General features: G+C 51.8%; 1 protein-coding gene and 1 pseudogene across 1 annotated transcript; one reads left to right on the plus strand and one right to left on the minus strand.

The window, feature by feature from the left end:
- LOC147118414 (uncharacterized) overlaps positions 1 to 27,360 on the plus strand; it is an 86,607-nt pseudogene that overhangs the window by 56,504 nt on the left and 2,743 nt on the right.
- LOC147118415 (uncharacterized) lies at positions 969 to 5,516 on the minus strand. Its single transcript, XM_085987014.1, has 3 exons — positions 5,462 to 5,516; positions 2,764 to 4,332; positions 969 to 1,987 (listed from the first exon to the last, which is right to left on the minus strand). Exons 1-2 carry the CDS (start codon positions 5,514 to 5,516, stop codon positions 3,251 to 3,253), a joined length of 1,137 nt encoding a protein of 378 aa, XP_085843140.1. The 3' UTR covers positions 969 to 1,987; positions 2,764 to 3,250.

The following is a 27,360-nucleotide window of genomic DNA, read 5'->3' on the forward strand; positions in this document are numbered from 1 at the left end:
CAGCTTTTAGTCCCATTAATTTTGCTAGTACTGTTTTTTTACTAATAATAATTTCTTTAAGTTCCTCATTCTTGCCACACCCTTAGTTTTCTTGTATTTCTGGGAGGTTTTTTGTGTCTTCCTCCGTGAAGGCAGAAACAAAGTATTTATTTAATTTCCCTGCCATTTCCTCATTCCCCATTATAAATTCTCCCATCTCTGACTGTAAAGGACCTACATTTACCTTCACCAGTCTTTTCCTTTTCACATACCTATAGAAGCTTTTACAGTCCGTTTTTATATTTTTTGCTAGTTTGTGCTCATATTCCATTTTCCCTTTCTTTATCAATTTCTTGGTCCCCCTTTGCTGATTTCTAAAAAGATCCCAATCCTCAGGCTGACCACTTTTTCTGGAAGCTTTATAAGCTTCCTCCTTTGACTTAATGCTAGCTTTAATTTCTTTTGTTGGATCACATTTCCTTTTGGGTTTTTATGCCCTAGAGGAATATATGTTTGTTGCAAATTATGCATTATTTCCTTGAATGTTAGCCATTGTATGTCCACCTTCATACCTTTTAGTGTAGTCTCCCAATCTACCATGGCCAATTTGTCCCTCATACCCTTGTTGTTTCCTCTGTTTAGATTGAAGAGCTTAGTTTTAGATTGGACTACATCACTCTCAAACTGCTACAACTGTACAGGGTATTAGTGAGACCACACCTGGAGTACTGCGTACTGTCTCCATTCCCATGCCGAGGGGATTGCTGTACCAGACGGGAGGGGCAACATTTGGGGACTCTCGATTATCCACCAATTCCCATTCCCCTTCTTTCTGCTGGATAATGGAGATGCCACTGTGTGTAATCTTCAAGTCAGTGAGAACTGTCAGCGAGGATTAATCAGCACTTTCTAATTGGAGATGTTAATCAGTGAAACCTTTCAGATATTGAATTGTAGATTTTGTACCAAAGCTCAATTTAGCATTGAAGTAAAAGTTCATAATTTTATTGCAAACAAATTTCTGATGAGAGTCCCTGAATTAAGGGGCAAAATCAGACAGCGGTTCTTAAAGAGACACTGCAAACCCAACAAGACAATCAGCCATATATCCAGAATATTAATAACCCCTATAACTGGGCTGGAGTTTAACATCAGCAAAAACAAACCTGAACTGTCAGAATGAACACGGTTCAGTCCTGGATGCAATTAACAGGAGCAATAACAGCAGAATCCAACCTCTGCAGTCACTTGTGAACTCGCTGGTGTGTCAGCAGGTGGGATGACCGAGTGAATCCCTTCCCACACACGGAGCAGGTGAACGGCCTCTCCCCAGTGTGAACTCGCTGGTGTCTCAGCAGGTTGGATGACTGAGTGAATCGCTTCCCAAACACGGAACAAGTGAACGGCCTCTCCCCAGTGTGAACTCACTGGTGTATCAGAAGCTCAGATGAATTAGTGAATCCCTTCTCACACACAGATACAGGTGAACGGCCTCTCCCCAGTGTGAATGCGCTGGTGCATCATAAGGTTGGATGATGGATTAAATCCTTTTCCACACATGGAGCAGGTGAACGGCCTCTCCCCGGTGTGAATGTGCTGGTGCATCAGCAGGTTGGATGAACGAGTGAATCTCTTCCCACACTCGGAGCAGGTGAACAGTCTTTCCCTGGTGTGAGTGCATTGATGTTATCCAGCTGAGACGGGCAATTGAATCCCTTCCCACAGTCCCCACATTTCCACGGTTTCTCCGTGGTGCAGGTATACTTGCGACTCTCCAGGTTGGACGATCAATTGGAGCCTTGTCCACACACAGAACATGTAGCAGGCTCGAAGGACCGTATGGCCTATTACTGCTTCTTATGAATTCTTCTGTATACGGTTTCTCCCCGCTGTGAATGGTGCAATGTTGTTTCAGGCTGTGTAACTGGTTAAAACATTTCTCATCCACGTTCGAAGGTCGATGATAGTCTGGTCCTGATCAATCGACTGACTCTGTCAGATCGTGACGCTGTGTGTGGAGAATAAGGGTAAAATAAATGAAGCAATGATTCTCTCACCCGGGCACTGGGTCCCGGCTGGGAACAGACTGTGAAACCTTTATCTTCCTATACTAAGATGGCCGCGCAGTCGCTCTGATACGTTTTGAATCATGATGGCGGCGCACTGAATCTTTCCGCTTTGCTGCACAAAGATGGCGATCGTTAACCTGGGCCAGTCACCCGGAAAAAGTCCCGTAGCTGCAAATGCGGGATCCTCGAGTTATTATCCGGTACTTGCGGCCTTCTCCAGTTGTTTATGAACCCGCCCCGCCCACTTGCCGGTCCATTACTCCGCTCCGCCTCGCCGTCTATTCCGCGCTGCAAGGACCCAGTGTCCAACCTCTGTCCTTCCCCGGTACACTTACTGCGCTTGCTCCAAACATAGTCCAGTACCGCACCTGCGCACTGGGCTCCTGCAGTCTGGGTGCGGCACATTCCCCACTGCGGGGAATGCTGGGTAAAAGCCCCACCTTTGAAAGACCAGATTAGTGAATGGAAGATCCGAACAATGAGGAACAGGTAAAGACCCTCTGGTCCATCCAGCCAGTCCCACACATTGGCGATACCTTGTGTATCACAATATATACACTCCACCTCTCCCGAAATCACGTGAACTCCTGGGAGAGGCAAAAATACAGGTAAAAACCCAGGCCAAAAAAATCTTCCCGATTCCTGTCCGACCCATCTAGGTGATCGCAACTAGTCCAGGAGATCACACTGGCTATGAAATCCCTGCAATACCAACCTTCTGTAAGAGGTGATCTCCGCCCCAGCCAGAAACAGGTCCAGCTCTCGCTTGAAGGAATTGAGCGAATCAGCATCCACCAGATGATTTTCTGTAGCAAAATACTGTGAATGCTGGAAATCTGAAACAACAACAGAAAATGCTGGAAACACTCAGCAGGTCAGGCAGCAGCGTGGGGAGAGAAACAGAGTTAATGTTTCAGGTCAATGACCCTTCATCAGAAATGGAAAACGTTGCTTAAAAATCTGTTAGTTTTCCAATATTTTCCAGTTCTGTTCATCTCCTCTCATCTTGGAGGAAACAAATACTCGACACACTGCGTGTTTGAAACAAAACTGAATTATTTGACGTTTATCGAGAATATTAAACTCCAGCCCAGTTATAGAAGTTATATACAGCAGAAACAAACCCCAACTGTCAGAATGAACAAGATTCAGTCCTGGATATGATTAACAGCAGCAATAACAACAGAATCCAACCCCTGCAGTCACTTGTGAAGTCGCTGGTGTTTCAGCAGGTGGGATGACCGAGTGAATCCCTTCCCACACTCGGAGCAGGTGAACGGTCTCTCCCCAGTGTGAACTTGCTGATGATTCAGCAGGTGGGATGACTGAATGAATACCGTCCCACACACAGAGCAGGTGAATGGCCTCTCCCCAGTGTAAACTCGCTGATGTCTCAGCAGGGTGGATGAATTACTGAATCCCTTCCCACACACGGAGCAGGTGAACGCCCGCTCCCCAGTGTGAACTCGCTGGTGTGTCAGGTAGGATGACTGAATGAATTTTTTCCCACAAATGGAGCAGGTGAACAGCCTCTCCCCAGTGTGAACTCGATGGTGTGTCAGCAGGTTGGATGAATTAGCAAATCCCTTCCCACAAACAGAGCAGGTGAACGGCTTCTCCCCAGTGTGAGTGTGTTGGTGTGTCAGTAGATCTCTTGTGCTTTTAAAGCTCTTCTCACACTCAGAACATTTGAAAGGTCTCTTTTCAATGTGAACAAGTTGGTGTTTAGAGAGGTTGGCTAATCGAGCAAATCCCTTTCCACACACAATGCAGGTGAACGGCCTCTCCCCAGTGTGAACTCGCTGGTGGTCAGTGAGACTAGATGACTGCCCGAACCTCTTCCCGCACTGAGAGCAACTGAATGGCCTCTCTCCCGTGTGAATTCGCTGGTGGTCAGTGAGGTTAGATAACTGCCCGAATCTCTTCCCGCAATGAGAGCAACTGAATGGCCCCTCCCCAGTATGAACTCGCTGGTGTGTCAGAAGGTGTGATGACTGACTGAATCCCTTCCCACACACAGAGCAGGTGAACGGCCTCTCCCCGGTGTGAATGCGCCGATGAGTTTCCAGTCGGGACGGGGAGCTGAATCCCTTCCCACAGTCCCCACATTTCCACGGTTTCCCTGTGGTGCGGCTGTCCTTGTGTCTCTCCAGGTTGGACGATCGGTTAAAGCCTCGCCCACACACAGAACACGTGTATGGTTTCTCCTCACTGTGAAGGGTGCGATGATTTTTCAGGCTGTGTAACTGGTTAAAGCTCTTTCCACAGTCAGTGCACTGGAACACTCACTCGGGTGTGAGAGTCTCGGTGCTTTTCCAGTCACACTGATTGAAATCTTTCCCCACAGACAGAACAGACAAACATTTCTCCTTCCATATTCAGAAGCCGATGATATTCAGGTCCTGATGAATGGAGTGACTCTCTGTCAGATCTTGATGTGATGTTTGGTCTCAGTTTGCGGTGTGTAAATGCTGCCCTTCTCACAGCCTGTAAAAGGAGTTTACAAAAGCCATCACTGTGTGTCCAGGATAGAAATTGACAAGATTCTCTCCTCCTGGTTCCTGGTCAAGGGGGCCACGCATGCGCCCTGCTGCCCCCTGAGCTTCTCAAGATGGCGGCGGTTACCCCGGGCCTGTCACCGGGAGAAAGCCCCGCAGCTGCCGCCCCGCTCGGGGCAAACACCCAGCCCGGAGGCTCTTGTTCGGGGCCTGAGGCCCACCCCGGGTGCTTGTGAAGCGGATAATGTTGAGTGTTTTAATAATGGGGCTTGGGGCCGCACTCGAGGTGTTAGCAGCCCGCGTACCCCCGGGGTTCATGAACCCGCTCCCCGAGCTCGGGGAGTGAGCGGCCCGAGTCCCCCCGGGGTTCATGAACCCACTCCCTGAGCTCGGGGTGTGAACGGCCCGCGTCCCCCCGGGGTTCATGAACCCGCTCCCTGAGCTCGGGGTGTGAGCAGCCGCGTCCCCCCAGGGTTCATGAACCCGCTCCCTGGGCTCGGTGTGTGAGCGGCCCCGGGCCCCCCGGGGTTCATGAACCCGCTCCCTGAGCTCGAGGTGTGAGCAGCCCGCGTCCCCCCGGGGTTCATGAACCCGCTCCCTGAGCTTGGGGTGTGAGCGGCCCGCCTCCCCCCGGGGTTCATGAACCCGCTCCCTGAGCTCGGGGTGTGAGCAGCCCGCGTCCCCCCGGGGTTCATGAACCCGCTCCCTGAGCTTGGGGTGTGAGCGGCCCGCCTCCCCCCGGGGTTCATGAACCCGCTCCCTGAGCTCGGGGTGTGAGCGGCCCACGTCCCCCCGGGGTTCGTGAACACGCTCCCTGAGCCCGGGGTGTGAGCGGCCCACGTCCCCCCGGGGTTCGTGAACACGCTCCCTGAGCCCGGGGTGTGAGCGTCCCGCGTCCCCCCGGGGTTCATGAACCCGCTCCCTGAACTCTCACCTGATGTATCAGTGGCTGCTGCCAAGGTCCGCGCATGCTCAGCTCACACTGCCCGGGTGATTGACGGGAGCTCCAGACCAATAGGAAGAGCAGGGCGGGGCTGGAGGACCGAGCGGGCGGCGGGTCCTCCAACCAATCGGAGTGTGAGAGGGGAGGGGCTTGACGTTTAAACCGGAACAGAAGGTGAGCTGAGCATGCGCGGCCCTTGGCAGTAGCCGCTGACACATCAGGTGAGAGGTCAGGGAGCAGGTTCATGAACCCCGGGGGGACGCGGGACGCTCACCCCGAGCTCGGGGAGCGGGTTCATGAACCCCGGGGGGACGCGGGACGCTCACACCCCGAGCTCAGGGAGCGGGTTCATGAACCCCGGGGGGACGCGGGCCGCTCACACCCCTAGCTCGGGGAGCGGGTTCATGAACCCCGGGGGGACGCGGGCCGCTCACACCCCGAGCTCGGGGAGCGGGTTCATGAACCCCGGGGGGACGCGGGCCACTCACACCCCGAGCTCGGGGAGCAGGTTCATGAACCCTGGGGGGACACGTAGATACATAGAAGATAGCAGCAGGAGTAGGCCATTCGGCCCTTCGAGCCTGCTCCGCCATTCAATGAGATCATGGCTGATCATCCAAATTCAGTACCCGGTCCCTGCCTTCTCCCCATATCCCTTGGTCCCTTTAGCCTTAAGAAATATATCCAACTCTTTCTTGAATATACTTAATGAACTGGCCTCCACCGCCCTCTGTGGCAGAGAATTCCACAGGTTCACCACTCTCTGGGTGAAGAAATTCCTCATTTCAGTCCTAAATGGCTTACCCCTTATCCTTATACTATGACCCCTGGTTCTGGACTCCCCGGCCATCAGAAACATCCTTCCTACATCTAGTCTGTCCAGGCCTGACAGAATTTTATAGGTTTCGATGAGATCCCCTCTCAATCTTCTAAACTCCAGTGAGTATAAGCCTAATCGACACAATCTCTCCTCATACGTCATTCCTGCCATCCCAGGTATCAGTCTGGTGAATCTTCGCTGCACTCCTTCCATGGCAAGAACGTCCTTCCTCAGGTAAGGCAACCAAAGCTGCACACAATACTCAAGGTGTGGTCTCACCAAGGCCCTGTACAACTGTAGCAAGACATCCTTGTTCTTGTACTCGAACCCTCTTGCTACGAAGGCCAACATACCATTTGCCTTCTTAACCGCCTGCTGCACCTGCATGCTTACCTTCAGCGACTGGTGTACAAGAACACCCAGGTCTCTTTGCACTTTCCCTTCTCCCAAACTATTACCATTCAAATAATAATCTGCCTTCCTGTTTTTGCCACCAAAGTGGATAACCTCACATTTATCCACATTATAGTGCATTTGCCATGTTTCTGCCCAATCACCCAACCTGTCCAAATCGTGCTGGAGTTTCACGGCATCCTCCTCACAGCATACCCTCCCCCCCCAGCTTTGTGTTGTCTGCAAATTTGGAGATATTACATCCAATTCCCTCGTCCAGATCATTAATATATATTGTGAACAGCTGGGGTCCTAGGACCGATCCTTGCGGTACCACACTAGTCACTGCCTGCCACTCGGAAAACGACCCGTTTATTCCAACTCTTTGCTTTCTGTCCGCCAACCAGTTCTCTATCCAAGTCAATACCTTGCCCCCAATCCCATGTGCCTTAATTTTGCACGCTAATCTCTTATGCGGGAACTTATCGAAAGCCTTCTGAAAGTCCAAATACACCACATCCACTGGTTCTCCCTTATCTATTTTACCATATACATCCTCAAAAAATTCCAGTAGATTAGCCAAGCATGATTTACCTTTTGTAAATCCATGTTGACTTTGTCCGATCCAGTCACTGCTTTCCAAGTGCTCTGCTATTACATCTTTTATAATGGACTCTAGCATTTTCCCCACTACCGATGTCAAGCTTACCGGTCTATAATTCCCCACCTTTTCTCTACCACCTTTTTTGAATAGTGGGGTAACATTAGCTACCCACCAATCCATGGGTACCGTTCCAGAGTCTATCGAGTTCTGGAAGATGACCAGCAATGCATCTACTATTTCTAGGGCCACTTCCTTAAGTACCCTGGGATGTAGATTATCAGGCCCTGGGGATTTATCGGCCTTCAGTCCCATCAATTTTCCTAACACCATTTCCCTACAAATACTGATTTCTTTCAGTTCCACCCTTTCATCAGACCCTATGTTCCCCGGCATCTCTGGGAGGTTATTTGTGTCCTCCTTTGTGAAGACAGAACCAAAATATGTATTTAGTTGGACTGCCATTTCTTTGTTCCCCATTATAAATTCCCCCGATTCTGACTGCAAGGGACCTATGCTTGACTTCACCAATCTTTTTCTCTTCACATATCTATAAAAGCTTTTACAGTCAGTTTTTATGTTCTCTGCAAGCTTACTCTCATATTCTATTTTCCCTTTCTTAATTAATCCCTTTGTCCTCCTTTGTTGAATCCTAAACTGCTCCCAATCCTCAGGGTTATTGCTTTTTCTGGCCAATTTATATGCCCTCTCCTTGGACCTTATGCTATCCCTAATTTCCCTTGTTAGCCACGGTTGGGTCACCTTTTCTGTTTTATTTTTATGCCAAACTGGGATGAACAAATTCTGCAGTTCATCCATTCGGTCTTTGAATGTTTGCCATTGCCTATCCACCGTCAACCCTTTGAGTGTCATTCCCCAATCAATCCTACCCAACTCGCTCCTCAGACCATCATAGTTTCCTTTATTTAAATTCAGGACCCTAGTCTCCGAGTCAACTACTTCATTCTCCATCTTAATGAAGAATTCGATCATATTATGATCGCTCCGACCCAAGGGGCCTCTTACAACAAGATTGCTAATTAATCCTTTCTCGTTACATAATACCCAGTCTAAGATGGCCTGATCTCTGGTTGGTTCGACATATTGGTCCAGGAAACCATCCCGTAAACACTCCAGGAATTCCTCCTCCACAGTATTGTTACTCATTTGGTTGGCCCAATCTATATGTAGATTAAAGTCACCCATGATGACTGCTGTGCCCTTATTGCACGCTTCTTTAATTTCTCTTTGAATGCCATCCCCAACCTCCGCCTTACTGTTTGGAGGTCTATAAACCACTCCCACCAACGTTTTTTCCCCTTAGTATTTCTCAATTCTACCCATACAGATTCCACCTCATCAGAGCTAATATCCTTCATTACAATTGTGTTAATCCCTTCTTTAACCAGTAATGCTACCCCACCTCCCTTTCCTTTTTACCTATCTTTCCTGAATATCGAATACCCCTGGATGTTGAGTTCCCAGTCCTGGCCTTCCTTGAGCCACGTTTCCGTAATCCCAACCAAATCGTATTTGTTTACTTCTATTTGCGCAGCCAATTCATCCACCTTATTACAAATGCTCCTTGCATTAAGACACAAAGCCTTCAGGCTTGTTTTTTTAACGCTCTTAGACCTATTAGAATTATTATTTACTGTGGCCATGTTTGATTTAAACCGTTGATTTCTCTGACTGCCACTTTTGTTTTACTCCTTCCTATCTTTTGCTTTTATCCTTGTTTCCCTTTCCTCTGTCTCCCTTCTCAGGTTCCCAACCCCCTGCCATTTTAGTTTAAACCCTCCCCCACAGCACTAGCAAACACTCCCCCTAGGACATTGGTTCCAGCCCTGCCCAGGTGCAGACCGTCCGGTTTGAACTGGTCCCACCTCCCCCAGAACCGGTTCCAATGTCCCAGGAACGTGAATCCCTCCCCCTGGCACCATTCCACTAGCCACGTATTCATCTGAAGTATCCTTCTATTTCTACTCTGACTAGCACGTGGCACTGGTAGCAATCCTGAGATTACTACCTTCGAGGTCCTGTTTTTTAATTTATCTCCTAACTCCCTATACTCCGCTTTTAGGACCTCATCCCACTTTTTACCTATATCGTTGGTGCCTATATGCACCACGACAACTGGCTCTTCACCCTCCCCTTCCAAGATGTTCTGGAGTCGCTCGGAGACATCCTTAACCCTTGCACCAGGGAGGCAACACACCATCCTGGAGTCTCGTTTGCGGCCGCAGAAACGCCTATCTATTCCCCTTACAATTGTATCCCCTATTACTATAGCTCTACCCCTCTTTTTCCTCCCATTCTGTGCAGCAGAGCCACCCCTGGTGCCAGGAAGTTGGCTGCTGCTGCCTTCCTCTGATAAGCCATCCCCCCCAACAGTACTCAAAGTGGTGTATCTGTTGGAGAGGGGAATGGCCACAGGGGACCCCTGCACTACCTGCCTGCGCCTAGTACTCTGCCTGTTGGTCACCCGTTCCCTTTCTTCCTGTCCAACCTCTACCTGCGGTGTGTCCAACTCCGTAAATGTGCTATTCACGTTGTCCTGAGCATCCTGAACGCTCCAGTATGTGTCCAATCGCAGCTCCAGCGCCGCAATGCGGTCTGTCAGTAGCTGCAGCTGGATGCACTTCCTGCACATGTAGTTGTCAGGGACACAGGAAGTGTCCCTGATTTCCCACATATCACAGGAGGAGCAGATCACGGGGCCCGGCTGTCCTGCCATGACTTACCCTTTAATTAATTGAATTTAAATTAAATCAATCAATCCCACTAATTACACTACAGTTAACTGGTTTACCAACAGTCCCTGCTACACCAGAGAGACCTTAGAAACTATAAACCAGAGTTAAAGTTTAAAAAAAAAGAGATATACTCACCAACCAATCACTTACCTGCTTCCTGATGACGTCACACTTTGCTTACTTTTTACCTCTCTCCCCTGCTGTTGAATTGGTCGGGCTGCTCCTGACACACTGCCACCGGTTTGAACTGCCGCCGATGCTGTGTTCCCACAAGGCCCGCTCTGGTCGGGCTGCTCCTAACTCACTGCCACTGGTTTGAACTGCCGCCGATGCTGTGTTCCCACAAGGCCCGCTCTAGTCGGGCTGCTCCTGACTCACTGCCACCGGTTTGAACTGCTGCCGATGCTGTGTTCCCACAAGGCCCGCTCTAGTCGGGCTGCTCCTGACTCACTGCCGCCGGTTTGAACTGCTGCCGATGCTGTGTTCCCACAAGGCCCGCTCTAGTCGGGCTGCTCCTGACACGGGCCGCTCACTCCCCGAGCTCAGGGAGCGGGTTCATGAACCCCAGGGGGACGCGGGCCACTCACACCCCGAGCTCAGGGAGCGGGTTCATGAACCCCGGGGAGACGCGGGCCGCTCACACCCCGAGCTCAGGGAGCGGGTTCATGAACCCGGGGGGGACGCGGGCCGCTCACACCCCGAGCTCAGGGAGCAGGTTTATGGACCCCGGGGGGACGCGGGACGCTCACACCCCGAGTGCGGCCCCAGGCCCCATTATTAAAACACTCAACATTATCCGCCCGCCGCTTCCCGGTTTCTCCCGATTCGCTCAGCAAAGGGGCCCCGCGCCAAACTCTGGGACAGACAGGAAGTCAGGGAGCGTCTGTAAATGGAGGAAAAATGGTGACAGGTCAGGGAGTGTCTGTAAATGGAGGAGAAATGGTGACTGGTCAGGGAGCGTCTGTAAATGGAGGAGAAATGGAGACTGGTCAGGGAGCGTCTGTAAATGGAGGAGAAATGGGGACTGGTCAGGGGGCAATAACATCATAAGTATTAAAATAGAAAGGGATTATCACCTTGGATAAAATAGGAGATCTGAAATTAGATGGCGCTCCAGGTCCAGATGATATCCACTCACGGGTGTTTAAAGAGATGGGATGGTGCTCTGTGAGCCCCTTGCCCATATCATCAACAGCTCCATAGAGTCAGGGTTTGTTTCCTGAGATTGGAGGTAGCTCTCGTCATTCCCATTTTCAAAACAGGGAGAAGTCAGCGCCTGGAATTAGTGTGATCTCGATTAGAGGGAAGATGCTTGAAGGGATCCTGAGAGATGCTGTTTATGGTCACTGGGACAGGGAAGGATCCATTAGAAATACTCACAGCTTCTGGAAAAGAAGGTCGTGTCCAACAAACCTGCCTTAGTCGGACGTGGGACTTGCCTGTTTACTCTGCTTGATGGATCAATATAAGATACGGTAGAGGACGGAGAATCTGCTCATCTTAAAGTTGTTGACACTCAACTCTTGGACCTATTTATTAAATAATAAGACAAGGCGTTAGCTGGAATCTAACACCCACTTCTTTCTGCTCCTCTACTCCTCTTAAAGGTTTACTATTTAGATTTTTTTTATTGAATTGGGATGTGGACATCGCTGGCAAGGCCAGCATTTATTGCCCATCCCCAGCTGCCATTGAGAAGCTGCTCTTGAGCTGCCTTCTTGAATTGCTACAGTCCGTGTGGTGAAGGTGCTCCCACAGTGCTGTTATAGAGGGAGTTCCAGGATTTGGAACCAGCGACGATGAAGGAACGACGATATATTTACAAGTCAAGACGGTGTGTGTAATTTGGAGGGGAACTTGCAGGTGGTGGTGTTCCCATGTGCCTGCTGCCCTTGTCCTTCTAGGTGGAAGAAGTCGCGGGTTTGGGAGGTGCTGTCAAAGAAGCCTTGGTGCAGTGCATCATGTAGATGGTACACCCTGCAGCCACGGTACACCGGTGGCGGAGGAAGTGAATGTTTAAGGTGGTGGATGGGGTGCCAATCAAGCGGGCTGCTTTGTCCTGAATGGTGTTGAGCCTCTTGAGTGTTGTTGGAGCTGCACTCATCCAGGCAAGTGGAGAGTGTTCCATCACACACCTGACTTGTGCCTTGTAGATGGTAGAAAGGCTTTGGGGAGTCAGGAGGTGAGACACTTGTCGCAGAATACCCAGCCTCTGACCTGCTCTTGTCACCACAGTATTTATGTGGCTGGTCCAGTTAAGTTTCTGGTCAATGGTAACCCCAAATATGTTGATGGTGGGAGATTCAGTGATGGTAATGCCGTTGAATGTAAAGGGTCAGTGGTTAGAATCTCTCTTGTTAGAGATAGTCAATGCCTGGCACTTGTGTGGCGCGAATGTTACTTGCCACTTACATCATCCAAGTCTTGCTGCCCGCGGGCATGGACTACTTCATTCACTGAGGAGTTGTGAATGGAATTGATCACTGTGCAATCAGCAGCGAACATCCCCACTTCTGACCTTATGATAGGAAGGACATTGGCGAAACAGCTGAAGGTGGTTAAGCCTAGGACACTGCCTTGAGGCAAACCTGCAGTGATGTCCTGGGGCTGAGATGATTGACCTCCAACAATCACAACTATCTTCCTTTGTGCTAGGTGTGACTCCAGCCAGTGGAGAGTTTTCCACCTGATTCTCATTGACTTCAGTTTTACTAGGGCTACTTGATGCTGCACTCGGTCAATTGCTGCCTTGTGTTAAGAGCAGTCACTCTCACCTCACCTCTGGAATTCAGCTCTTCTGTCTATGTTTGGACCAAGGCTGTAATGAGGTCTGGAGCCAAGTGGTCGTGATGGAACCCAAACTGAACATCAGTGAGCAGGTTATTGGTGAGTAAGTGCCGCTTGATTGCACTGTCGACGACACCTTCCATGACTTTGCTGATGATTGAGAGCACAGTGATGGGGCAGTAATTGGCTGGATTGGATTTGTCCTGCTTTTTGTAGAAAGGACATACCTCGGCAATTTTCCACATTGTCTAAAGTCTCCTCCTTTGTCTCGGTGTCAGTTTTTGACTGATTCCGCTCTAGTGAAGGTTTTACTTCGTTACAGGTGCTATGTAAATGAAAGTTGTTGTTGTTGTGCTACCATTGGCTTGAGCTTTGCCAGACAGAATCATCCAGGGCCGGCGGCTGTGCTGCTCCCCATGGTCGAAATGTTGGCAGCTCGCTGTATCGGCTCACAGCTCAGAATTAGCAATGTACTGGAGGGCAGACAGTGACTGGGGCCGAACCCCGCCATCACACAGTACCTTCAGTACAGGCTCACAACTCAGAATTACCACTCGCTGAAGTACTGGAGGGCAGACCGAGACTGGGGCCGAACCCCACCATCACACAGCACCTTCAGTATAGGCTCACAGCTCAGAATTACCACTCGGTGAGGTACTGGGGGGCAAACAGTGACTGGGCCAAACCCCACCATCACACAGCACCTTCAGTTTAGGCTCATAGCTCAGAATTACCACTTGGTGAGGTACTGGAGGGCAGACAGTGACTGGGGCCGAACCCCACCATCACACAGCACCTTCAGTATAGGCTCACAGCTCAGAATTGCCACTTGGTGAGGTACTGGGGGGCAGAAAGTGACTGGGGCCGAACCCCACCATCACACAGCACCTTCAGTATAGGCTCACAGCTCAGAATTACCACTTGGTGAGGTACTGGGGGGCAGACAGTGACTGGGGCCGAACCCCACCATCACACAGCACCTTCAGTATAGGCTCACAGCTCAGAATTACCATTTGGTGAGGTACTAGAGGGCAGACAGTGACTGGGGCCGAACTCCACCATCACACAGCACCTTCAGTATAGGCTCACAGCTCAGAATTACCACTTGGTGAGGTACTGGGTGGCAGACAGTGACTGGAGCCGATCCCCACCATCACATAGCACCTTCAGTACAGGCTCACAGCTCAGAATTACCACTCGGTGAGGTACTGGGGGGCAGACAGTGACTGGGCCGAACCCCACCATCTCACAGCTCAGAATTACCACTCGGTGAGGTACTGGAGGGCAGACAGTGACTGGGGCCGAACCCCACCATCACAGCACCTTCAGTATAGGCTCACAGCTCAGAATTACCACTTGGTGAGGTGCTGGAGGGCAGACAGTGACTGAGGCCGAACCCCACCATCACACAGCACCTTCAGGAGTGAAATGGAGGAAAATCCGAGCCTGTGATAAATGGGGATTTCAAACGGCGAGGATGAGGCGATGAGAGAGTGTGTGGGATGAGGGTTTAAAGCTTAGGAGGGGCAAGAGAGGAAAGAATGTTCCAGGGAAACGAGTACTGTCTGTTCAGAATTTCTACCCTGTCCGTAACTCGATGTAAAGTTATGAGGACAAGTTGCACAGACTGGGCTTGTATTCCCTTGAATATAGAAGATTACGGGGTGATCTGATTGAGGTGTTTAAGATGATTAAAGGAGGTGATAGGGTAGATAGAGTTTTGTTTTAAACACATTGTTGTAGATTTTCTTCTTTCCCACCTGAGTGTTTAGCATCACCTGGCTGGAGCTCAGAAAGGACAATCTGGGGGAGGATTGTACGGCGGGAACAGAACTCCAGCCTGGACACAGTCCTTCAGGGCCACACTGAGAGGGGCAAACGGCACTTTGGTCTTTCTCGTCTCTCTTCACCGACAGCAAAGTCCCTGTGCGGGTTAATCTTGAGGCGTGTCAGAAACGTGTCCCAGCCGCTCTCTGCCATGGTTCAGAGCTCCTAGGCATGGAACAGATAGATCCTTTACAACTGTGTTTAGAGTCGGGAAGAACAACGGTGAATGCTGGAAACATGCTGTCAAATCAGAGATTGGTGTCAAACTGCGATCTGTTCCTGACTGAAAGTGAAACAGCAGGTTTAAGTTTCCAGTCTAAAAATGACTGTGGTAATTATTCTATGAAGATTTAACATGTTTGTCTGACAGTCCCGAGTACCATTTTAAGGCAGGCATTCATTCGATTAAAGTAAGTTGGTTCAAGTCCGCATTAAAGTAGCAGACGGAAGAGTTCACAGGAGCCTGTTAACTGCTGGTACAATTATACAACAGACCTTTGATCTCCAGATAAAGAAGGACCTGCAGCGTGTTTCCAGGAATTCCCTGGTTTATTGATGTGTGCACGTTAAGACACCAGGATAACTAAAAATGAATGATCATCCATTATGGTGTGATCCTGACAGTTACTCTGGGATCACTCCCGCTGTGGAACTCCAGCACTGACCCTGCTGAAGGTTGTAGGCTCAGGGAGTGGGGCCTCCAGGAGTGGACGGTAAGGAAGCTGGGTTTCGGTATCCTGACAAATATATGCTGAGGAACCAGAGGAATCCTTACTAAGGAACCGTGTGGGGTTTTACCTGCCAGCGTAGGTCTAGGGGTGAATGACTCCTGACTCCCTGAACTGTCTTACATTGAACCCAGTTTGGAACAACATCAATTCAGTTTATAGGAGAATAGGGACAAATATCACCTACAATTGAGGGGGACAAAAGCAGCCATTCGAAAAACTAAGACATTTTTGGAAAAGAAGATGGTGCACAATTGTGGTAATAATACCAAAACTTTCCCAACTACGTCAGGAGGCAGAAGGCATCGTCACATAGTCATAACGGCACAGAAGGAGGCCATTTGGCCCATCAACTCCGTGCCAGAGTTACAACAACAACTTGTATTTATATAGCACATTTAACACAGTAAAACGTCTCAAGGCGCTTCACAGGAACATAATAAAACTAAATTTGACACTGAGACACAGAAGGAGATATTAGAGCAGATGGCCAAACGCTTGGTCAAAGAGGTAGGTTTTAAGGAACCTCTTGAGAGGTAGAGAGGCAGAGAGGTTTGGGGAGGGAATTCTAGAGGTTAGGATCTTGGCAGCTGAAGGCACAGCCAGCAATGATTGAGCGATTAAAACCGGATGTGCTCAAAAGGCCTGAATTAGAGAAGTGCAGATAACTCGGATGGTTGTGGGCCTGGAGGAGATGACAGAGTTAGAGGCGAGGCCATTCCTGTTCAGCCTTTCCTGATAAGTATATCCTGTCAGGTCTATGATCATCCTTGCAAATCTTTGTTACACCTTCTCCAGTGCCTCTACTTTTTATGATATGGAGACCAAAACTGCTCACAGTCCGCCAAGTGTGGACTAACCAAGGTTCAAAACAAGTTTAACATAACTTCGCTGCTGTTCAATTCTATCCCTCTAGAGAAGAACCCCAGTTCATTGTTTGCTCCTTTTATGGCCTTATTAACCTGCATTGTTACTATTAGTGACTTGTGTATCTGGACCCCGAGATCACTTTGCTCCTCTACCCTATTTAGATTCTTACTTTCCAAGCAGTGTGTGGCCTCCTCATTCTTCCGACCAAAATACACCACCTCACACTTATCTATATTGATATTCATTTGCAAATTACATGCCCATTCTGCAAAGGTATTAATATCTTCTTGCATTTTGTCGCAGTCTTCCTCAGTATAAACTTTACCCTCCAACTTGGTACCAACAAATTTTGAAATTGTACTTCTGATTCCCGAGTACAAATCGTTTATGTAAACAGTGGTCCCAGCACCGATCCCTGTGGAACACCACTTTCCACCTTTTGCCAGTCTGAGTAGCTACTCCTAACCCCTACTCTCTGTTTTGTAACCAGCTTGCTATCCATAACAATATGTAAGATCTAGAAGGTGACCAGGCCGTGTGGAGTGAAGGGCCAGGCAGCAGAATGGATGGAAAGATGGCTGAGAAATCAGAGGATTGGAGTGAAGGGAAGTTTGTAGCCATCTTTCCACCGTATTTGTGTGTCGCTGTACACGACAGAGTTATTACTGTTTGTTTCATATTTGTGGTGCACTAGGGCTCTTGCCTAAACAGTTTTGTTCCTGTCTGGTGACAGTGGGACGACTTAGTGTCGCCCCTACCGGTAGTCAAAAAAGGCCCACTCTCAATCGGATGACAAAAATAATGTTTTGTTCACCAATTAGAGCTTTCAATGGCGTCGTTTACCCAGAATGCACCGCGCAGCAGAATGTGCCCTATCAATGACTACAGGAACCCAGTGCGCAGGCGCGAGACAGGACGCCGCTCTGAGCATGCGCAGAGTGAGTGGCGGAGACATAGAAAAATAGGAGCAGGAGTAGGCCATTCGGCCCTTCGAGCCTGCTCCACCATTCAATGCGATCATGGCTGATCCTCTATCTCAATACCATATTCCCGCTCTCTCCCCATACCCCTTGATGCCTTTTGTGTCTAGAAATCTATCTATCTACCTTCTTAAACATATTCAGTGACTTGGCCTCCACAGCCTGCTGTGGTAGAGAATTCTACAGGTTCACCACCCTCTGAGTGAAGAAATTTCTCCTCATCTCAGTCCTAATTAGCCAACCCCGTATCCTGAGACTGTGACCCCTTGTTCTCGACCCCCCCAGCTAGGGGAAACATCCTCCCTGCATCCAGACTGTCTAGCCCTGTCAGAATTTTATACGTTTCAATGAGATCCCCTCTCATTCTTCTAAACTCGAGTGAATACAGGCCTAGTCGACCCAATCTGTCCTCATACGACAGTCCTGCCATCCCAGGAATCAGTCTGGTGAACCTTCGCTGCACTCCCTCTATGGCAAGTGATGCACTATCAATTGCTACAAAAGACTGGAGATTGAGAAAGTAATAAACAGGCTTTTATTACCAAAGAACAGAGCATGCCTCTTGTGGTTGCCTGGTATCCAAAAGGGCTGGAGGCTTCTGAGCAGCGACCTTTATACCCAGCCATGAGGGTGGAGCCAGGGGCGGAGTCAGCTGAGGCATGCACAGACAAGTACAACAATATGCAAGAGTGAACAACAGTACTAACAGTGAACAACAATACTAACAACAGTGGTTTACCACATTCACCCCTTGTTTAGAATTGAGTCCGGCGGGGTGAAGTGCACTAAAAATTTGTGTACTGAAGTCTATCAGGAGGCCTTGTAAGCCGTCCTGAGCGTCGCAGCAGCGGCGGTGATGGTGCAGCATCCAATGGTGAACCCGGTGTCTCGTTCAGAGGAGGTGTAGCAGGTGGCGGACCCTGGGGCTGCTGCATGCCGTCTACAGGGGTCAGAGCATGGGTAATGGGAGGTAGCAATGGTGGTCTCTCAGAGGCACCCGAAGGTGCGAGGTCCCGTGCGGGGACTGTGTCCTGGGGGTAGGCAGGAGTAGCGGTGGGTGGCGAAGAGGGTGTTTCAGGAGCACCTGCAGGTGCGAGGTCTCGAATGGAGACTGTGTCCTCCCGCCCGTCCGGGTACACCACGTAAGCATACTGCGGGTTGGCGTGGAGGAGGCTCACCCTCTCGACCAGGGGGTCCGCCTTATGGGTCCTCACGTGCTTCCGCAGTAGGACGGGACCTGGAGAAGTCAGCCATGTTGGTAGCGAAATCCCCGACGTGGACTTCCTGGGGAAGGAGAACATTCTCTCGTGAGGAGTGGCATTGGTGGGTGTACAGAGCAGCGACCGAATGGAATGGAGCGCCGCAGGGAGGACCTCCTGCCAGCGGGAGGTCGGAAGGCCCTTAGATTTTAAGTTTAAAAGGACTGCCTTCCAGACTGTCGCATTCTCCCTTTCCACCTGGCCGTTACCCCGGGGGTTGTAGCTGGTGGTCCTGCTTGTAGCAATGCCTCTCGCGAGCAGGTACTGCCGAAGTTCGTCGCTCATAAAAGATGAGCCCCTGTCGCTATGGATATAGCTAGGGAAACCGAACAAGGCGAAGAGGTCATTCAGACATTTAATGACCGTGGTACTGGTCATGTCCGAGCAAGGGATGGCAAACGGGAAACGGGAGTACTCATCAATTATATTGAGGAAGTACACATTGCGGTCAGAGGAGGGGAGGGGCCCTTTAAAATCGATGCTCAGCCGCTCGAAGGGGCGCGTGGCTTTGATCAGGTTCGCTCTGTCTGGCCTATAAAAATGCGGCTTGCACTCGGCACAGATCTGGCAGTTCCTGGTCATGGTCCTGACCTCCTCGATGGAGTAGGGCAGGTTACGGGATTTGATAAAATGGAAGAACCTGGTGACCCCCGGGTGGCAGAGGTCATTGTGGAGGGTCTGTAGCCTATCAACCTGCGCGTTGGCGCACGTACCACGTGATAGGGCATCTGGGGGCTCATTGAGTTTCCCGGGCCGGTACAAGATATCGTAATTGTAGGTGGAGAGTTCGATTCTCCACCTTAAGATCTTGTCATTCTTGATTTTGCCCCGCTGCTTATTATGAAACATAAAAGCCACTGAACGCTGGTCAGTGAGCAGGGTAAATCGTTTTCCGGCCAGGTAATGCCGCCAATGTCGCACGGCTTCCACAATGGCCTGGGCCTCCTTTTCGACAGAGGAGTGTCGAATCTCGGGGCCCTGGAGGGTCCTTGAGAAAAAGGCCACGGGTCTCCCCGCCTGGTTAAGGGTTGCAGCTAGGGCAAAGTCGGATGCGTCGCTCTCCACTTGAAAAGGAAGGGACTCATCCACAGCGTGCATTGTGGCCTTCGCAATGTCTCCTTTTATGAGAGTGAAGGCTGCACAGGCCTCTGCTGTCAGGGGGAAGGAGGCGGACTTGATGAGGGGTCGGGCTTTATCCGCATAGTTGGGCACCCACTGAGCATAGTAAGAGAAAAACCCCAGGCATCTCTTCAGTGCTTTCTGGCAGTGGGGGAGGGGGAGCTCCATAAGGGGGCGCATTCTATCGGGGTCTGGGCCGATGACTCCGTTCTCCACTACGCAGCCAAGAATAGCGAGGCGCGTAGTACGAAACATACATTTGTCTTTGTTGTATGTGAGATTCAGCCGCTGGGCCGTCCGGAGGAATTTCTCTAGATTAACGTCGTGGTCCTGCTGGTCGTGGCCGCAGATGGTGACGTTGTCTAGATATGGGAAAGTGGCCTGGAGCGCGTTCTGGTCAACCATCCGGTCCATCTCCCGTTGGAAGACAGAAACTCCGTTGGTGACGCCGAAGGGAACTCTGAGAAAGTGATAGAGCCGACCGTCAGCTTCAAAAGCTGTGTACTGGCGGTCCTCAGCCCTGATGGGGAGCTGGTGGTATGCCGACTTCAGATCAATCGTCGAGAACACCCGGTATTGTGCTATCTGATTGACCATGTCAGATATGCGGGGGAGTGGGTATGCATCTAGTTGGGTGTAGCGATTGATCGTCTGGCTGTAGTCAATAACTAGGCGCTGTTTTTCGCCAGTCTTCACTACCACCACTTGTGCTCGCCATGGGCTGGTGCTACTTTCAATAATCCCTTCCTTCAGGAGTCTCGCTACCTCGGATTTAATGAAGCTCCTATCCCCAACACTGTAACGCCTGCTTTTGGTAGCGATGGGCTTACAGTCGCGGGTGAGGTTAGCGAACAAGGAGGGGGGGGGAACTTTAAGGGTGGAGAGGCTGCAAATGGTGCACGGCGGGCGATTTAAAAGCTGCTGGCTGCAGACTGTGAGTGGGGGGAGGGGTCCGTCATACGCTAATGTGACACTCTTAAGGTGGCACTGAAAATCCAACCCCAGTAGAACGGCAGCGCAGAGATGGGGCAGGACCAGAAGTTTAAAATTTTTGTATTCTGTGCCCCTTACTGAAAGGGTCACTACACAGTAGCCACCGACGTCCGCTGACTGGGCTTTGGAAGCCAAAGAGATCCGATGGCGCGTCGGCAGGACCGGGAGAGAGTAACTGCGCACCGTGTCGGGGTGGATAAAGCTCTCCGTGCTCCCGCTGTCAAAAAGGCAGGTAGTGGCGCGGCCGTTTACCGTAATATCCATCATGGACCTGGACAGTTGATGAGGGAGAGATTGGTCCAGCGTCACGGAGGCCAGCGTATGGTCGAGCGAGTCGATGTGGTCGTCAGATGAGGCGGTGGTTGAGTCCGGCTCCCCCGTGGTTGAAGTCGGAGGCGTCCAAGATGGCGGACAAAATGGCGGCGCCCACGGTCCCGATCCCCACGCGGCTGGGGGAGCCCAAGATGGCGGACAAGATGGCTGCGCCCACGGTTCGCACGCAGCGCTGCTGGCGTTAGCGGTCTTCCCTTTGCAGGCGCTAACGTAGTGACCTTTCTTCCCGCAGCCGGAGCAGGTAGCATTCTTCGCGGGGCAGCGTGCTCTAGGGTGTTTAGCTTGGCCACAAAAATAGCATTTTTGTGCCTTGGACATCGCTGCAGCAGTCGGAGGTGGCGGTCCCATGGCCCAAGATTGCGGCGTCCACGGCGCGGGGCGATGAGGGGAGAAAGCGTCCATATTTCTGTGGGCCGCGTCGAGCGAGAGCGCGAGGGACACTGCCTTTGTCAGGTCTATTTCACCCTTCTCCAGCAGCCTCTGCCGGGAGTAGTCGGACCTTAGACCCGCAACGAAAGCGTCTCGTATCAATCCCTCCGCATGTGCCGCGGCCGATACTTCCTTGCAGTCGCAGCCGCGTCCGAGTACCCGCAGTGCCCGTAGGAAGGCTTCCACCGATTCCCCGGGCTGCTGTCTGCGAGATCTTAAAAGGTGCCTGGCATAGACCGTGTTAACCGGGCGTGCATACTGCCCTTTCAGTAGGTCGATAGCCGCCGCGTAGGTTGTCGCATCTTGGATTAAAGTATAGACTTGGTGGCTCACCTTCGAGGCCAGGATTTTCAGTTTATTTTCATCAAGAGTCACGGTCGAGGCTTCCAGATACGCCTCAAAGCAACGCAGCCATTGTGCGAATTTAGTCGACGAACCCGCTTCTTGGGGGTCTAGGTCCAGGCATGTTGGTCTGAGGGCTCGCAGCAGCGCCTGCTGCTCAGCGTTTTGCGCCATCGGTTGATCAGCATCCGCAGCCAACATTTAACTTTGGTAATAAAATTGATGCACTATCAATTGCTACAAAAGACTGGAGATTGAGAAAGTAATAAACAGGCTTTTATTACCAAAGAACAGAGCATGCCTCTTGTGGTTGCCTGGTATCCAAAAGGGCTGGAGGCTTCTGAGCAGCGACCTTTATACCCAGCCATGAGGGTGGAGCCAGGGGCGGAGTCAGCTGAGGCATGCACAGACAAGTACAACAATATGCAAGAGTGAACAACAGTACTAACAGTGAACAACAATACTAACAACAGTGGTTTACCACAGCAAGTATATCCTTTCTTAGGTAAGGAGACCAAAACTGCACACAGTACTCCAGGTGTGGTCTCACCAACGCCCTGTATAACTGTAGTAAGACATCCTTGCTCCTGTACTCAAATCCTCTTGCAATGAAGGCCAACATACCATTTGCCTTACTAACTGCTTGCTCACCTGCATGTTTGCTTTCAGTGACTGGTGTACAAGGACACCCAGGTCCCTCTGTACATCAACATTTCCCAATCTATCACCATTTAAATAATACTCTGCCTTTCTGTTTTTTCTACCGAAGTGGATAACTTCACATTTATCCACGTTATACTGCATCTGCCATGTATTTGTCCACTCACTCAACTTGTCTAAATCGCCTTGAACCCTTTTTGCATCCTCCTCACAACTCACAATCCCACCTAGTTTCATGTCATCAGCAAATTTGGAAATATTACATTTGGTTCTCTCATCCAAATCATTGATATATATTGTGAATAGCTGGGGCCCAAGCACTGATCCCTGCGGTATCCCACTAGTCACCGCCTGCCACCCAGAAAAAGACCCATTTATTCCTTCTCTCTATTTCCTGTCTGTTAACCAATTTTTAATCCATGCCAGTTTATTACCCCCAATCCCATGAGCTTTAATTTTGCACACTAACCTCTGATGTGGGACTTTAATCAAAGGCCTTCTGAAAATCCAAATACACCACATCCACTGGTTCTCCCTTATCTGTTCTACCAGTTACATCCTCAAAAAACTCCAGTAGGTTTGTCGAACATGATTTCCCTTTCATAAATCCATGTTGACTTTGTCTAATCCCGTTGATATTTTCTAAGTGTCCTGTTATCACATCCTTTATAATCGACTCTAGCATTTTCCCTACTACTGATGTTAGGCTAATAGCGGGGTTACATTTGCCACCCTCCAATCTGCAGGAACTGTTCCATAATCTATAGGATTTTGGAATTGCTGTTTGTGGGAGCTTGCTGAGCACAAATTGGCTGCCGCTTTTCCTACATTACAGCAGTGAGTCCACTTCATTGGCTGTAAAGCGCTTTGGGACGTCCGATGGTGGTGAAAGGCGCTATATAAATGCAAGTCTTTCTTTTCTTTCTTTAAGTTCTTTGTTTCTCTTTTTCACTCCATTTTGACCCAGACTGTCTAGCAATGGAGGGGTTATCATAGAATCACAGAAATTTAGGACACAGAAGGAGGCCATTCAGCCCATCGTGCCTGAGCCGGCCGAAAAACAGCATTCCAGCCTAATCTCACTTTCCAGCTCTTGGCCCGTAGCCCTGCAGGTTACCACACTTCATGTGCATCTCCAAGTACTTTTCAACTGAGATGAGGGTTTCTGCCTCTACCACCCTTTCAGGCAGAAAGTTCCAGACCCCGACCACCCTCTGAGTGAAAAAAGTTCTCCTCAACTCCCCTGTAATCCTTCTACCAATTACTTTAATTCTATGGCCCCTGGTTATTAACCTCGCTGCTAAGGAAAATAGGTTCTTCCTACCCACTCTATCCAGGCCCCTCATAATTTTATACGCCTCAATCAAATCTCCCTCAGTCTCCACTGTTCCAAAGAGCAGTTAGTAACAGAGATTGGAGAAGTTTGGGGCTTTTTTTGCACTGAAACAGCGAAGGATGAGGGCCAGCCTGATGGAGGTCCTCAAGACCATGAGGGTTATTGATCAAAGGCAAATGACAGATTCCTCTCTGGGCACCTCAAAGTCCGCATGCGCCGCACTTGTTGGGGTTTAGAACGCGCATGCTCAGGGGCAGAGTCCCAGAACCAGCTGCTAGTGGGCATGCTCAGGGGCAGAGTCCCAGGACCAGCTCCTAGTGGGCATGCTCAGGGGCAGCAGAGTCCCAGGACCAGCTGCTAGTGGGCATGCTCAGGGGCAGCAGAGTCCCAGGACCAGCTGCTAGTGGGCATGCTCAGGGGCAGAGTCCCAGGACCAGCCCCTAGTGGGCATGCTCAGGGGCAGCAGAGTCCCAGGACCAGCTGCTAGTGGGCATGCTCAGGGGCAGCAGAGTCCCAGGACCAGCTGCTAGTGGGCATGCTCAGGGGGCAGAGTACCAGGACCAGCTGCTAGTGGGCATGCTCAGGGGGCAGAAGAGTCCCAGGACCAGCTGCTAGTGGGCATGCTCAGGGGCAGAGTCCCAGGACCAGCTGCTAGTGGGCATGCTCAGGGGCAGAGTCCCAGGACCAGCTGCTAGTGAGCATGCTCAGGGGCCCAGAGTCCCAGAACCAGCTGCTAGTGGGCATGCTCAGGGCTCAGGGGCAGAGTCCTAGGACCAGCTGCTAGTGGGCATGCTCAGGGGCAGCAGGGTCCCAGGACCAGCTGCTGGTGGGCATGCTCAGGCGCAGCAGAGTCCCAGGACCAGCTGCTAGTAGGCATGCTCAGGGGCAGCAGAGACCCAGGACCAGCTGCTAGTGAGCATGCTCAGGGGCAGCAGAGTCCCAGGACCAGCTGCTAGTAGGCATGTTCAGGGGCAGCAGGGTCCCAGGACCAGCTGCTAGTGGGCATGCTCACGGGCAGAGTCACAGGGCCAGCTGCTAGTGCGCATGCTCGGGCAGCAGAGTCCCAGGACCAGCTGCGAGTGCGTATGCTCAGGGGCAGAGTCCCAGGACCAGCTGCTAGTGGGCATGCTCAGGGGCAGAGTCCCAGGACCAGCTGCTAGTGCGCATGCTCAGGGACTGCAGAGTCCCAGAACCAGCTGCTAGTGGGCATGCTCAGGGGCAGCAGAGTCCCAGGACCAGCTGCTAGTGGGCATGCTCAGGGGCAGCAGAGTCCCAGGACCAGCTGCTAGTGGGCATGCTCAGGAGCAGCAGAGTCCCAGGACCAGCTGCTAGTGGGCATGCTCAGGGGCAGCAGAGTCCCAGGACCAGCTGCTAGTGAGCATGCTCAGGGGCCCAGAGTCCCAGAACCAGCTGCTAGTGGGCATGCTCAGGGCTCAGGGGCAGAGTCCTAGGACCAGCTACTAGTGGGCATGCTCAGGGGCAGCAGGGTCCCAGGACCAGCTGCTAGTGAGCATGCTCAGGGGCAGCAGAGTCCCAGGACCAGCTGCTAGTAGGCATGTTCAGGGGCAGCAGGGTCCCAGGACCAGCTGCTAGTGGGCATGCTCAGGGGCAGAGTCCCAGGACCAGCTGCTAGTGCACATGCTCAGGGACTGCAGAGTCCCAGAACCAGCTGCTAGTGGGCATGCTCAGGGGCAGCAGAGTCCCAGGACCAGCTGCTAGTGGGCATGCTCAGGAGCAGCAGAGTCCCAGAACCAGCTGCTGGTAGGCATGCTCAGGGGGCAGCAGAGTCCCAGGACCAGCTGCTAGTGGGCATGCTCAGGGGCAGAGTCCCAGGACCAGCTGCTAGTGGGCATGCTCAGGGGCAGAGTCCCAGGACCAGCTGCTAGTGAGCATGCTCAGGGGCCCAGAGTCCCAGAACCAGCTGCTAGTGGGCATGCTCAGGGCTCAGGGGCAGAGTCCTAGGACCAGCTGCTAGTGGGCATGCTCAGGGGCAGCAGGGTCCCAGGACCAGCTGCTAGTGAGCATGCTCAGGGGCAGCAGAGTCCCAGGACCAGCTGCTAGTAGGCATGCTCAGGGGCAGCAGAGTCCCAGGACCAGCTGCTAGTGCGCATGCTCAGGGGCAGAGTCCCAGGACCAGCTGCTAGTAGGCATGCTCAGGGGCAGCAGAGTCCCAGGACCAGCTGCTAGTGCGCATGCTCAGGGGCAGGGTCCCAGGACCAGCTGCTAGTGAGCATGCTCAGGGGCAGCAGAGTCCCAGGACCAGCTGCTAGTAGGCATGTTCAGGGGCAGCAGGGTCCCAGGACCAGCTGCTAGTGGGCATGCTCACGGGCAGAGTCACAGGGCCAGCTGCTAGTGCGCATGCTCAGGGGCAGCAGAGTCCCAGGACCAGCTGCGAGTGCGCATGCTCAGGGGCAGAGTCCCAGGACCAGCTGCTAGTGGGCATGCTCAGGGGCAGAGTCCCAGGACCAGCTGCTAGTGCGCATGCTCAGGGACTGCAGAGTCCCAGAACCAGCTGCTAGTGGGCATGCTCAGGGGCAGCAGAGTCCCAGGACCAGCTGCTAGTGGGCATGCTCAGGAGCAGCAGAGTCCGAGAACCAGCTGCTGGTAGGCATGCTCAGGGGGCAGCAGAGTCCCAGGACCAGCTGCTAGTGGGCATGCTCAGGGGCAGAGTCCCAGGACCAGCTGCTAGTGGGCATGCTCAGGGGCAGAGTCCCAGGACCAGCTGCTAGTGAGCATGCTCAGGGGCCCAGAGTCCCAGAACCAGCTGCTAGTGGGCATGCTCAGGGCTCAGGGGCAGAGTCCCAGGACCAGCTGCTAGTGCGCATGCTCAGGGACTGCAGAGTCCCAGAACCAGCTGCTAGTGCGCATGCTCAGGGGCAGAGTCCCAGGACCAGCTGCTAGTGGGCATGCTCAGGGACTGCAGAGTCCCAGAACCAGCTGCTAGTGGGCATGCTCAGGGGCAGCAGAGTCCCAGGACCAGCTGCTAGTGGGCATGCTCAGGAGCAGCAGAGTCCCAGGACCAGCTGCTAGTGGGCATGCTCAGGGGGCAGCAGAGTCCCAGGACCAGCTGCTAGTGGGCATGCTCAGGGGTAGCAGAGTCCCAGAACCAGCTGCTAGTGCGCATGCTCAGGGGCCCAGAGTCCCAGAACCAGCTGCTAGTGCGCATGCTCAGGGGCCCAGAGTCCCACGAACAGCTGCTAGTGCGCATGCTCGGGGGCGACACACTGGGTAACGGCCGTTAATGGTTGAAGAATCGGAATTACTGGCGGAAAGCGAGTTTTTTCAGCTAGACGGACGAGCGGAGAGGGACGGGGAAATAAATGACGGTAAACACAAACCTGGAGTCCGAGGGTCCCGGGAAGCGAACGGAGCGAAGTCAGCCTCCCGGAGCGGGTCAGACTTCCTCAGCGACACGTGACCGGGGCCTCAGTGACGTCATCTCACCAGGGACACGTGATCCGGGCCAGTCCGGAGTGAGTCGGACGACACGGTTCCAGGAGGTGGTAGGAGATTGTGGGATCGGGGACGAATTGGACCCGCAGTTGGGCTGGGAAGCTTCATAAACACCCGGTGTAGGCCTCAGGCCCCGAATAAGAGCCCACAGGCCCCGTGTTTGCCCTGCGGTGACAGGCCCGGCC

This window comes from Somniosus microcephalus, chromosome 4 (genome assembly GCF_052327205.1).
Source record: "Somniosus microcephalus isolate GS21.2 chromosome 4, FLI_Smic_1.0, whole genome shotgun sequence".
NCBI classification, from domain to species: Eukaryota; Metazoa; Chordata; class Chondrichthyes; order Squaliformes; family Somniosidae; genus Somniosus; species Somniosus microcephalus.

Excerpts from the sequence above, each read along its gene's own strand:
- LOC147118415 (XM_085987014.1), bottom strand. The coding sequence starts at position 5,516 with ATGCGCGGACCTTGGCAGCAGCCACTGATACATCAGGTGAGAGTTCAG. Across the intron at positions 4,333-5,461 it reads GGTGAGAGTTCAGGGAGCGG|TGTTCCAGTGCACTGACTGT; the intron begins GTTCATGAACCC and ends CACCCGAGTGAG.